Source organism: Cimex lectularius, unplaced genomic scaffold, assembly GCF_000648675.2.
Source record: "Cimex lectularius strain Harlan isolate CLEC.00 unplaced genomic scaffold, Clec_2.1 scaffold181, whole genome shotgun sequence".
NCBI lineage: Eukaryota > Metazoa > Arthropoda > Insecta > Hemiptera > Cimicidae > Cimex > Cimex lectularius.
This window is the reverse complement of record NW_019392752.1, coordinates 213,052-227,675: the sequence shown is the minus strand read 5'-3', so window position 1 is coordinate 227,675 and position 14,624 is coordinate 213,052. Positions and strand designations below refer to the sequence as shown.

The 14,624-nt window shown below is 35.4% G+C and overlaps 1 protein-coding gene across 3 annotated transcripts in view; it reads left to right on the top strand.

The window, feature by feature from the left end:
- Window positions 1-9,684, top strand: part of LOC106667137 — a 247,456-nt gene extending 237,772 nt beyond the window's left edge. For 2 of the 3 annotated variants that reach the window (XM_024227267.1, XM_024227266.1), the window contains exons 5-8: window positions 5,043-5,225; window positions 5,281-5,427; window positions 9,031-9,190; window positions 9,256-9,684. In XM_024227267.1, the coding sequence (XP_024083035.1) occupies window positions 5,043-5,225; window positions 5,281-5,427; window positions 9,031-9,190; window positions 9,256-9,489 (724 nt within the window). In that variant the 3' untranslated portion in view covers window positions 9,490-9,684. The remainder of the gene's footprint in view (window positions 1-5,042; window positions 5,226-5,280; window positions 5,428-9,030; window positions 9,191-9,255) is intronic. The other variant, XM_014394863.2, reaches the window with a different exon arrangement.
- The last annotated feature ends 4,940 nt before the right edge of the window (window positions 9,685-14,624 follow it).

Below are 14,624 nucleotides of genomic sequence, written 5' to 3'. Positions count from 1 at the left end.
CAGAAATTCACGAGTTTTATTCCAAATTGTTTACTAATTTATGATAGTATTAAAGAAAATTCACTACAACGCTCTGATGACTATCGCTTTTAGGCTAATGCTAAAAAAATCACATTAACATGATCCTGCATGATTAATTCTTACCAACCAAATCAACAAAAATTGGAGATGAGCAATTAAGATGAGCTTTTAAGTTTAGCATTTATTTAATCTCATTTAATATAGCCCAGCATAATATTTTTTATCCTATGAAAAATAATAAATCAAATCATATCTATATAAAAATGGTCTCGTAAAAATGCAAAACATAGGCCAACGAACATAATTTAAAAAATGTCTTAATTCGAATTTTTAAATTCACTTCTCCTAGGAAGAATACTCGGGCTCGTGTATAATATTTCTCAACTTTTCAACCTGTTTCAAACAAAACATATTAATGTCCATTCCATGTCCTAGCTTACTCTTAATTAAAGTTTAGGAATGATTGATTTTAATGAAAATGGTTTTTATGACAAAGGCGATAGTGAATTTTATTCGGATCTTAGTCATCGGAATCATCCGAAATAGTAAAATTGGATATTTAGATTTCACTGTTAAGTAAATTTTATCATATAGACAGTCAGCTTTAGTCTTCAAAAACATACAGAATTGTTCGTAGTTCTAGTTTTTAGTTTCATAATAGGAAGTTGTGTTGTATACTCAAAACCTGGTTTCTCAACCAACCAACAACAACCAAAACAAAAAATGTGCTGAATCTAATATTCATAACCATGCGACATTACTGAAAAGATGATCTAGTAGATATTTTATTTGTGCGTACACTTGAGAGCCAACTAAATATCTTCAGCCCTATACGTTTTTAAATATGGAGATGCATATTATAATTCATTTTATAATCTGAAGTTTTCATTGAAATGTAAAGATCCATATTATATTTGCACATAATGATGAAGTATTATTCATGAGGAGTAGAGTGTTTTGCAAAGCCATAACAATTTTATCATGACGATATAAGTTCTGGGACAAAAACATAGCCTACCTTAATAATTTGGATATGTTAAACTTTATCGTTTTAATTAATTTATTAATCCGAAATAACTTTATTTGTTGCATTTTAAATGTTTCTTAGTAATTATTTGCCAGAAAAATAATTCTCCGTGAAAATATAATAGTAATATATTTTTTTTTTTTCGAGGGTTCGCAACAGCAGAGGTTATAACAACCCTAGGGGTGCCGGTGTTTTTGAAAAAAAGCCCATTTGTAAGTATCTCGGGTTCGAATGCAGGACCGCTAGATTCGAACACGGGACCTTTACCTTACAGTGATGAGCGCCGTGTCAACGCCTAAACCTATGTGGCCACCGACGCCCCCTTAGTAATATTATTATAATATTAATAGAAAATATTTATTTTGGGATGAAACAAAAGATAACACAGTCAGATAGATATTATCTTCGGAATATTTTTATTAAAACTTAAATTAAATTTTTTTTAAACATATAAAACGAATAAAAAATTATTTATGATACCTAGCATAGCCTCTACCTTGTTTTAGCCTTGTTAGCTTCCATTTGGAAGGTCGTAGAGGCAACGAATATCTTCAAAATAATTCATTCTTCCCATACTCCCTGGATCGAGTGTTTCATCTATTCTAAAGTGCTCAAAAATGAATATGGATTTCGTAAGATTTATTTTCCTTATCATTTTTACTTTATTTTTATTATAAATTGCATTAAAATTTATTAGAAATTATTATGTTTTTTACTCAAGGTAAATTTAATTAAGGAATTTTGAAAAATAACAAAATTCCATAGGTTTGAATTCCATAATTTTGTTTATTGAATACATAATATTTTTCAAATACTTAATACCGTGTATAATGTCCTCTGTTACCTGAAAACTCAATGCTCCTGTTAGGTATACTGTTAATAAGGTTGTCACTAATTTCATAAGGAATTTCTCTTCATGGATGTTGCAACGCTGCACTCAGTTGTTGCAGGTCAACTGGCTGCGGATGGTGATAGAAAAGCCTTCTCTGCAACGCGCCCCACATCTGCTCATTGGAGTTGAGGTCTGAAGATAATGGGGAATGGAGCAGATGGGAAAGTTCCAGGTTTTCTAAACATTGATGAATAACTCTGCCTCTATTAAGTCATTGTCATCCACAAATTGGAAATCCCAGCCAATGAGACCCCTGGTTTCAGGGATGTATTCTGCGATAATTTTTTGGACATAACGGGCGGTGAGGTTGCTTTCAACAATATGGAATCCAGTTCGTCCTTCAGTGTAAATCCCAGCCCAAACCATTACACCGCCTCCTCCAAACTGCACTGAAGGAGCACGAATTGGGGCATAGTACCATTGTATACATCTTCTTTTCTAATTAGACTCTTCGGTGCCTGCTGTCATCGTACATACTGAAATGCGACTCATCAGTAAACTATTCTTAAGTAAATCCGGTATTAAAATGCGAAATGCAAAAACAAACAAATGAAAATTGACATTTGTTTGTTTTTGTTTTTATTTTCTATTTTGTTTTATCCAACAAACAAAAATATATCGGTTAATTTAATTCATATTAAGAATAAGAATAAATCAAAAATATTCATTTTTGAGCAGTTTATGTTCTGGAAATGCAGCCCTGAAAAGATCCCCATACTTTTTCAATTATATTAAAAATCTGGAGACCTTGCTGGTCATGCCAAAACATAATTTTTTCTATTCAAACCATTTACCATTTTTGCTGTATAAACAGGATAATTGTCCTGCTAAAGTGCAATTTATTCTCTTGTGTGTGGTGATTAGTGACCGTTAATCGATAATTCTTCAGAAATCGTGAGATGCGGTGTGGTGTGATGTAGGTTTCAGAAAAACATTTTCTTTATCGTTCCAACGTTTCGATCTTTATTGAGATCATCTTCAGGGCCTGGGATTTACAAACATTGTTTATGTTTAACAAATACATTTAGGATGTGGAAAAGTGAATTTATACAATGCAAAATATATTTTTTACATTCAATCAAAATATTTTTATTTTTCTACTTTACACTTTGAGTGAGTAAAAATACTTTGATTGAATATAAAAAATATATTTTGCATTGTATAAATTCACTTTTCCACATCCTTAATGTATTTGTTAAATATAAACAATGTTTGTAAATCCCAAGCTCTGAAGATGATCACAATACGGATCGAAACATAGGCACGATAAAGAAAATATTTTTCTGAAACCTACATCACACCACACCGCATCTCACGATTTCTGAATAATTAATTTATTCACTTGGTATTCTCTCCAAGTATGTTGTCAATTGATTTTATGTTACTTATAAATATTGCATGCTGTTCATTCTCCTAGAAACAAAAACACTTTCTGTTACTACCGTATACATCACACTACTTGCCTTTTGGAAAATACCATTTTTTTCTTTCAGTTGTCGTGGAAATAATATGCACAACCATCAGGGCCGTAGTGGTCACGGGCGAACTGTTTATGGCATTACTTATGAACTTTATTTAGCTGTAGTATCTGTTTCATTTCCCTCCTCTGGACGTGCGTGGCACCATTTATGACCCACTTTCCGTTTTTTATCTCGATTGACACTCGAGCTCTTGGAGCGATCCATGCTGTCAAACCGGAATTTGAAGCGATCCTCCAAATTGCTCGTTTTTCCCCGCTGGTTAAGACCGATAGCCTACCTTGTAGTTTCTTTTTCCTGAGCCTCCTGGATTATTATAAAAATGACTTTCCTACTCAGTCCGATATTCCTTGATATTTCCGAAATCGATATTCTACGATTTTTCATTCTGAATATTATTTCAATTAATATGGTCAATTATGACCGCTAACATATATGCTCAAAAAGTGTCAAACAACTAGCACGACGAATTAAAAATGTTTCTATTAATAAAACAAGCTGAGTTTTATTACTTGGTCCACAATTGGATTTAGGCATTATTTTTATTTACAAACATCAGATGTGCTATCTTTTTGTCTCACCTCTAACTCAATATTTGCTGTTATTTTCAGGATTAAAATTGTACTACCAATTAAGTAACTCGTTTCTATTAAAATTTCGCTGAAGAAGATTTAAGAAAAACATTATGAAACACAAAATCCTAATATATAGGCAAAATACTAGGGTGGCCTATCTTTTTGTCCCGGATATTACATTTTGTGATTCGTTTTTATGGATTATAAGTGGTTTCTATTGTAATATTTTTTAACAACTCACTTTTGGATTATTAAGTAAATAACGGGAAGTTGAAAGACGAAATTTTTGCATATTTTACAAGCGTGGGACTCAACCTGTCTTTAAAACGGACGTTGGGTCAGAACTGCTCAATGATCAAACGGTCTAACGTACCGGCAGAGTTTAACAAAACTTTCACGTTGTCGCTTAGTCAAAAATGTTTGATAACAAAAGACACTATTGTAATATCCGTTGAGTTCCTAATAAAGTTGCCGATTATTCATGGGAAAATGTGATACAAGCTGTGAAATATTATGTCAGAGTACGGATACTATTCTTTAAAGTATAAAGGGAAAAGAAACATTTATTTTTATTAAATTTATTACTTTCCGTGGTCCGCTTGACCAATTAATTTCATTCAATTAATTACGGTTTTAAGTTAAGATAAAAAAGTCAGTGTCACGAGCGGGATTCGAACCCACGAAATTCGGCTTGTTACACCGCTATTCTACCACTTTACCGCTATATCCCATATCAACCGCACCTTTTGAATTTCCCTCCTTTTTACCATTTTTCAAATGTGTAATCTATTTGATTCTCGGCGACAAGTGAAATGGCCACGGAAGTTAGTGCCTGAGGGGATCGAAGTCACGATAGCTCAAGTGGTAGTGTAGCGGCGTCGAAGGTCGAGGGTTCGAATCCCGCTCGTGATACTGACTTTTTTATCTCAACTTAAAACCGTAGTTAATTAAAATTTATTTTTATATATCTTTTGAAAAAAGATTATTGACTGTAGTTTTAAATCTTTCTTTTTTTAAATTTTTTATTTAGTGTATTGAACGTTTTTAAGGGAGTTGAGCGCTAGTAAGCTGTACTGCCAGCTCGGCGGAGTCCAACCTCATATTCTGAGAAAGGAGGTGCTCCCGACTGCCAGCTTGTACACGACGGCTATTTCGGAAGAGCGAAACTACCCGGACCTTGTCACCTACCCTCCGACGTCTAATACAGCCCAATGCTCGGCTACTTTACCTAGGTAAGAAATAAAATCTTCCCATCGACTAGTGAAATAACTAAGCCGAGCGTTTCAGGTCGAAAATATGGTACCCGATGGTCTCGAGCAGCCAATCGCCCCTCCTGGCCGGAAGCAGATGCGGAAGCAGCGCCGGCGAGAGTTCGGGTTCTAACAGACGATTTTCAGCCGAATCGAGATCTTCCTCTAATTACAGGTTTGAAAAGTAATACTATTAACTAACTAATTAATGTACGAGCGTTCAGAGTAGATATCTGTCGGTCTAATCTTTCAATTTCCTTCATCATTTCACGCCGACTGACCACCCGTCAATATCCCTTTGCCAGGCATCTATATCTTCTTCGGCAGCTTATAATCTCGCATCTTCTGCAGTTTTATTTCTGAAAGTGTGCAGATATTAACTTCGCTGAAGGACTTTTTGAGATTGATATTCTTACAGATCCAATTTGTGTGGTGGTTTACCAGGCTGAAGATAAATTGACGTTCTTCTTTTTTTCGAACCTTTTGGATCATCTCACTCTGGTACATTTCCACTGGCCTAATTATCGTCTTTTAAATTATGTTTTACGTAGTTAGATGCAATGCTTGTTAAAGCATTTTATTCATCTCTAAGCGATATCTGCTACCCTCTGCTGTCGTGAGCTATAAGTGATACTTTACAATGCCTTAAATTGTGCTCTTAAATAGGGACTCACTTTTCTCTGCACGCTTTAGTCCTTGTCGTTCTTATATATTTTGTCTTATGTTCATCATCAAGCCTTTGCTTTAAACTCTTTTAACACTCCTGAAAAGCTGGTACTGTTCACGCTGTGATCGTCACAGGTCATATGTTTGTCTGTTGTAAACACTCCTTCTGGGGTTAGTTCGGATTGGTTTTAGCTTTCTTGAGGACAAGGTTGAATGAATGCAATGACTAGCAGGGTCTACTTGTCTCAGCCCACCTGTCATTTATTATTTTATTTAGTTGTACTTACCTTCACATTTTATTTTGTATCGTCGTATAAATCAGTTATATCCCTAGTCACCTTTTCCCTCTCGACAGAATCTTATGTCTTTTGATATTGAAAAACAAATAAAGGAACACGTTTGTACATTATTTATACTTACCCTGCCTAAAACTACACTCGTAAGTCCTAATAACCCTCTCAGCCCACCTCATTAATCTCCGGTTCATTGTTATGGAGAGGTCCCTTTATTAAGTTCATTAGTTTTCATATGTCATCGTGTCCCCGTTTCTGTACAATTTGATCTACATAAACCGTAACAAGATATATACCAGCGTCAGAACCGCCTGCCCCCATATCCTTGGACAACAAAATTTTCGAGCAATCGTTTCTATTATCTCTTCTTGAAAGACGTAATTCCTTCATTCTTTTTGTATGACTATCACGCAATTATTCTATCATAGGTATATTCAATAAACTCTGAATATAACTCATTTAACTATAAAAAATTTCTGATTATTTCAAAATAAATTTCTTTCTTTATCTTTACAATATACTGCACGACTTACTACTAAAGACAAATATACCTTGCGTTAACTGAAGAATCGTAAATATTGATGAACTCACTTATGACGTCTCTATTTCTTCTTAAACTTCAAAAACAAAATACGGAACCACCAATTTGCCAAAACCATAGCACTATTCAACATGGGTTGTATATGTCATGTGGATACTATTGCCCTGGTTCTTGACGTGGCGCAAGTGTTTGATCTAGTCAGGCGCCCTAGGCGTTTTCTCCAACTCAAAGGATCTCCTCCCTTCAACCTATTAACTGATCCTCTGATCTTAAGATCCTACCTGTCCGACAGATATCACCAAGTCAGATAAGATGCAGATCTTTCCTCTTTCTTTCCTTTCGGAGCTAGAGTATCGCAAAGAATCATCCTAGACTCTTCGATATGCTTTATATACTGTCACATCCCACTACATCCCTCTAATCCTAACACGTTCCTTGGTACATTAGGAGACGGCACAATGACGAACTCCAGCTAAGCTACTGCCAATATCACAATCTGAACGATATCCAACAAGGGACCAAAAACTAAAGAATAAAAAAACAACTTAAATTCACTAGTTTTCGTGGTCCGCTTTACCAATTAATATCTTACAATTAATTAAGGTTTTTTGTTGAGATAAAAAAGTCAGTGTCACGAGCGGGATTCGAACCCACGACCTTCGGCTAGATACGCCGCTCTACCACTTGAGCTCGTGACACTGACTTTTTCATCTCAATTAAAAAGCTTAATTAATTGTAAGATATTAATTGGTCAAACAGACCACGAAAACTAGTGAACTTAATATGTTAAAATGAAGTACAATTCAATAAAGCTCTTCGTGGCCATTTCATTTGTCCCCGAAAATCAAATAGATTACACGACATTTGAAAAATGGCAAAAAAAAGGGAAAATTGAAAGGTGGAGTTCGGATGGAGTGTCCGAGTGGATCGAAGTCACGATAGCTCAAGTAGTGGCGTATCTAGCCGAAGGTCGTGGGTTCGAATCCCGCTCGTGACAGTGACTTTCTTTATCTCAACTAAAAACCTTAATTAATTGTAAGATAAAAAACAACCAAAATAAATAAATTAACATAACCTTTGCCCTTCTATGTCCAACACAATCGATTACTGATGACCGCAGGCAGTAAAATATGTAGGCCTGTTTCTCGATAACATACTAACATGAAACTCCACACAAGACTGGAAATTCAGCAGTAACAACCTATACAAACCTCTTACTCGTGTACCAGAAAAGCATTCAACAACGAACAAAGCGTAAAAAAAGTAAGTAATTTATAAGACAGTACAGAATAGAAATTTTGAGATGACCAAACGCTCCAATTCCTAAGGAATTCAGTCCCTGGAATCTACAATTCTCCTTAAGTTCATGCTACGTACCGATCCTTACAGTCCGCAACGATTTCCAAATTCCTTTTGCCAAATAACTCATAAATTCCCGTTAGTAAAATTCCATAACTCATAAGAACTTTACATTAGCCAACTTGTCCAAAATAATTCTCCTTACAAAATTATTTCAACTCTAGATTATGGCACAAATGCATGCAAATTTTTAAAAATTCTTTACAATATGAGGACTTTGAAAAATGAAGACTTGTTTGCAAATACAACCAATGTTAAAAAAATATATATATAGTACCGCAATGACGTTTTAAACCGGGCTACTTCTTGACCAAGGCTGTTTTTGAGAGAAACTGCGGTTTTAAAAAATTAAGAAAATTGAAAAAAACGGATTTATTAAAAATCAAATTTAAAAAAACTTCATTCTTCCACACACTGCTATTATGTATATTCTCTTCCTTACTAATGGAAATAGCTTCATCTCAGGTCTAGGATGAAAGAAGCAAGTGTTTACATCCCGGGAAGTTTCAGACAGGTACAAAGGTAATAGGCAATAAGGATCTGATGACTGCAACTTTTAACTTATTCATTGAGTGATTTTCTCAAGTTTCTATTATTAACTCTCTTCTTTCTTCTACCAGCTTTGATATTGTTCTTTTGTAATCCTTTTTCATGACCCTCAGTTTTGATTTATTTTTTAATAGCTCATTCACATTATTGGTCATATTAATCGTTTTTCAGTGATGGTTCTTCCCTCACACCTCACCTGTCATACTCGTCAACACTCGCATTGAAAAGATTATTACCTTGGGCAAAAACTTCATCCCTGTTTTCAATGTTAAAATACTGTATTTACTTGATTGTTCGTTATTGAATAGATTGGAGTACCCTCTTGATTTAGAATTTGCAACCGTTGAAATCAGAATGATATCAGGACAATTTTAAACAGGCTGCCGGGCAAGAGCTGCGAGCGGTCGGTGAGTTCGCTGAACCTCTGCATCGAACCAGAAATAAGTTGTTCGCAGACGAGGCAGAAGTCCTGGCACCACCCGAGCCTCCCGACGTCTCCAGTGAGGTACCACATGGCTCATAAATACGATTCTAACGCAGTAAGTACGCTTCGAATACTCACAATTTATTTGGCTTCTTTTTGTTTATTTTATTGTACTTTTAGGACACTAGCGAAACCCCGATTCTTAACTTGCTGGGAAGTGCCGTCTACGACTATCACGCCGCTCAATTGGAACGTTTCCTAGAAGAGTACCGCTCCCTCCAGGACGAGCTGAATCGTATGAAGGAGACGTGCGAGGGTCTGAAGGAAAAGTCTATCGAAAAACCCGCCCTCTCGGATTTTTCCTCTTATCGTTACACTTCGAATTCCATCTACAACGATCTCTTCCGCAATTGAACTAAAGGTGATTTCGTACAGAAAAAAATTAATGTATGAATAAGTGTTCGAGGAAACAATGTTTTCCATATGATAGTTTTTATGTATAAAATCCAATCATAATATTAAAATTAAATTAATAAGAAATTAAGCTGGAAAGCGACCAATGAACGAAATTCTTCTGTAAGAATTATGAATTTATGTCATTCTTTTTCTGTATGTTGTATATATCGTTTATAATAATAAATACACTATTTGATCTCACGACATTATTTGCTTCATTGGTATAAGCTCTCACCTAGCGGTTAGTATCGAAATGAAACTCACGTTGCAGCTCCCAAGGGTCAGTTGTAAGGCCCGCATTGTTTAATCTTTATTATCGGGGACCTCTATAACATTCAAACAAAATTTTAGGTTTTGTTGGTCTATGACACAGCTTTTATTCTGTTTATTACACCCGTCTTACAGAATTGACCCCATTTCAATTAAACTAAGTGAACATTAAGAAATTCCATAGTCAAATCCCAAAGGCTTCAACAGGAAATTTAATAATTTAACTATTCTCCAACCGCCTAAACAATGTATATCAGACCAAGGTACAGTAAAAGTAATGTCATATTATTTATGTTTGAAGTATTACATTTTAATGTATATTATTTGAACAATACTTGGGCTAGCTCGGTAACGAATAGTCTACTTCAAAATTGTCCAAAACCAAGTCTATTTGTAAGTTTGTCAAATGCAAAAGCGTAGATATAAAATAGATAATAAAAAAATTCTTAAAAACGGTACCCTATTATAGGCACACAATTTATAAAAGGAGATGATTATTTTTTTATGAATTGGAAATCCCCAGGTTGTCAAGAGAAGAGGGTGCCATGAATCACCTTCTAAAGTATAAATCAGTAAAAGTATTGGTTGAGATAAAAAATTCAGTGTCTTGAGCGGGATTCGAACCGACGACCCTCGGCTAAATACGCCGCTGCTCTACCACTTGAGCTACCGTCCACTCGGACACCAACTTCCCATCTCAACCCCACCTTTTGAATTTTCCCTCCTTTTTGCCATTTTTCAAATGTCGTATAATTCGATTCTCGGCGACAAATGAAATGGCCACGGAGAGCTTTCGTGATGTGATATACTTCATTTTACTTTTTAAATTCATTAGAGTTCGTGGTCCGATGGGCTGAATAACATTTTTCAATTAATTAATCTTTATATAAGGTATGGGTCGAGATAAAAAAGTCAGTTGAGATGGGGAGTTGGTGTCGGAGTGGATCGAAGTAACGATAGCTCAAGTGGTAGAGCAGCGGCGTATCTAGCCGAGGGTCGTGGGTTCGAATCCCGCTCGAGACAATGACTTTTTTATCTCAACCTTATATAAAGATTAATTAATTGCAAAACGTTATTCGCTCAATCGGACCACGAACTCTGATGGATTTAATCAGTAAAAGGTTGTGCCCGTAATTATCATTAACTATATGCATTGCTTATATCATTAAAGTTTATGCTTTAAATGGAAGAATCACGATGTAGGTCACAGAATAATTGGAGAGTGCAAATACATTCTATTGGCAGTACAAGTACACCTGATATTTTCTGGATATCAACTAGTAATAATGTTTTTTGTTAATAATGTTTTTTTTAAAAAGCATGCCTTATAACAAAACTAATTTGTGAACTTCATTTTTACAAAGATACAAGAAAAAAGGCAGATTCTATTTCCACGCTTTTTTCGGCGTTTGATTAAGTTAATAAGATTGGAATTAGAATTTCTCACTGTATGTTGTTGGCAGCGAATTAGTTAACCGTGTCCGTCCTGCCCAGTTAGACTTAAACTTATCATCAGGTCATTTAACCACCCAAAGTTTTACCTAAACATGTATTCACACTGTAATGAAATTAGTTTGTTAACATGTCTAATTGAATTTGCGCTAAGTAAATTGTACTATTAACGCTTTTCCAGAATCTATTCCCTTCTTTCTGAAAACTATTGCTTTAGTTTAGTTATGCCAAATTCCATTTAGTTGTTTTGTTTTCATTATATTGGATTATCATACAATGCTATGCAGCGTCACAAAGGTTGGTGACATCTATGATAACATCACAAATCCGTTTGAACCAATTTTTTGGCGGGACACGTTACCCTTTGGGTACTGGCACCCCCGTTGTACAATCTCAGTCCATTACGCACATTCCAGCGGGACAGACCTTTAAAATGCCAGATAGCAGTTGCGAGGTTCAACTCGAGAACTAAGTGGTTCCTTGGTTAAACTAAATCCAGGTGGCTCCTGAGGAGGCTGTGAAACCGTAATCTTCCTTCGAGCTAGTGTGAGTGACAATTGCTCTCAGGCGTAAGTAAAACACCTCACCTAGGTCTGTCAGTATTCCATTTTGTAAAATTTTCATAGATTCAAATTATTCCCAGTTTCAATTTTTATTCAACCCAGCCTCCGATCTTTTTTTGTCCAAGAAATTATTAAATACAATTTCATTCATTAATTATATATGAACTGTCCTCGATATTTTGCCAATGCCGCTTTCATTCTGTACAAAATAAAACCTCAATTAAAAAATTGTAGGAAGGGACGGAGCTCTTCTATTTCATTCAAAAATTGAAACAAACAAAGAGTAACTGTTGCGCACAAGCGCAAATTGGATGGCATTCGTACACGCTCTCTATACAGAGCCAAGGAAGGACGATCTACAATTAAGCGTACAAATAGAGCCTATAATTAGTTACAATAGCCTACACAAGGGGCGTCAGTGGCCGCAACGGTTTATGCGTTGACACGGCGCTCATCACTGTTAGGTAAAGGTCCCGGGTTCGAATCCAGCGGCCCTGCATTCAACCCGACATACAAATGGGCTTTTTTCAAAAACACCGGTACCGGGGGTTAATATAACCTCTGCAGTTGCGAACCCTCGTTAAAAAAATCTAAATTTTCATCCAAAAATATCAGTACGTCCAACGCGTACAAGATAGCCTTAAAAATGATAATTCTTTTCTGTGCCATCCGAGTTGTTAATATTTAAGGGCTCGTAGCCCAGCTTGGTATGAATATTAGCATTATGAGAATTAAAATGAAAGAAATAGCTGCTGTGCTAAAGCATACAAATGGATAGCATTCTTAAACGATCTCTATACAGGAAAAAGACTATCTTCAATTATGCTATACAGAATGAGCAACTACCATTACATGACTGACACATAGATGAGCCTCGGCGCTAAAGTTCGTCAGTTCGTCCGAGTTCTTGTCACTTAAAAGGTACGCTGCCGACCTGGCCCAGCTTAGCATGTGTATCAGTAACCATGGAATTCATCTCTTATTTCCCGTGTAAGTAACTGTGATTTTTACCCTATGGGTTAAAAGTAGGTGAAATAGAACAACTTGAATAGATATGAACTCAAACTTATGGAAAATTCACATGGGTTCAACAAATATAGAGAAAGCCTGTGCTAAAATCTAGCTTTGACCGCATTTGATCAAATTATGCCGTCCCATTCTCATCTATGAAGGGCAGTAAAAAAATGTTTCCCCTCATAAAGTGAAAAGTTAAGGAAATACGACGCATCATGAGGATATGGAAAAGTTGGAGAGACCTTTGTATGGCTCCCAGCGGTGGATTAAAGGAAGAAATATAATGAAAGTTTTCTAAACATCCTAGATCACAACGGTTGTAAATATGAAAGTTTATTGTACATTCATGTTTACTTCATTACTACAAACTGAGATAACTTGCAACTCTAATGTTAAATTGTTAATGATCTAATTGATCGATTAAAAAAGCATTAAAAGGCACATTCAGTATTATTCAAATTTTATTTTTCGAATAATTTTAATTAATATGGTGGTAGAAATATTTTAAATCTAGAAAGTTGGTTACTTTTTTAAGTAAACACTATTTATTTTTAAGCAAATTATTTTAATTGTTAATGCATTTCGAGCTAAATTCCTGGTCATTCTCCAGAGCTCAGTATTTAGCCAAATGGAACTCATATTTTACATAAAAATGAATAGTGTGTTGTTCAAAAAAAAAATAATAATCAACTTGTTACATTCAGGATTATTTTGTTTATTAAAGGATGGAAGCAAACGTCGCACCCAAAAAAATACACCTGCTAAATCACACATTTTCACAAAAAATACACGGTGAAGCACAGGGTTCTCACTCCGGGCCCATATTTTTCCTTGTTTATTTCAATGATTGTAGAATATTCAAGGATTGTTTTTTCTATTGGCAGATGATTTGAATTTTTTTTAACTTCGTGTTAGCTCACGGTTGTGTTAGTTTACAGGGGGAACTGTACTACTTCATTGTGGTGTGAGAATCGTCTTCCTTTGAACAGTAACAAACGCAAGGTAATTAAATTTACTAAAAATATCTTACCTCGTGGCTTAGATTGTTTTGAATATTTCGTTGAAGGGCAGAGATTTGAAGAGGTTGATACTATCTCCGACTTTGGTGTCGTTGTCAATAGAAAGATCGATTTCAGCGACCATATCAAGCAAATTCGAAGAAAAGATCAACGCAATCTTGCTTTTATTACTAGGTTTTCTGGAAATTTTAAAAATGCCTTGGTAGTTAAAATATTATATCATTTCCTCGTGCGTAGCCATTTGGAATATGAAAATATCGTGTGTACCCCCTTTTCTTCAGAACAGAATATGGACTAAACTCCTCTCTACCGAGGATGATGAGATTGCTGAATCATTTTTTTTACGAGGTTTCGCAACAGCAGAGGTTATATCAACCCTCGGGGTGCCGGTGTTTTTGGAAAAAAGCCATGTATGAATGTATGTCGGGTTCGAATGCAGGGCCGCTGGATTCGAACCCGGGACCTTTACCTTACAGTGACGCCTAAACCGTTGCGGCCACCGACGCCCCATGAATCATTATTCCAATGAAATATGTGTACACGACTCCTTGAATTATGTCAAGCCAAATTAAAACGCATACTTGCCAGGAACCCATAAGCCATGTGTTTTTAGTATTATTGTTTAATTAAACAATTGGGGTTTTTTTGTGATTATGTGGTCTTGCAGATCCATGAAAAATCAGTTTGAGTTAAAAATAAATAAATAAAATGAATAAATAAACGCCAAGGAACTGACAGGCGCGAAAGTGAATAAATACAATATTTTACTGAGATA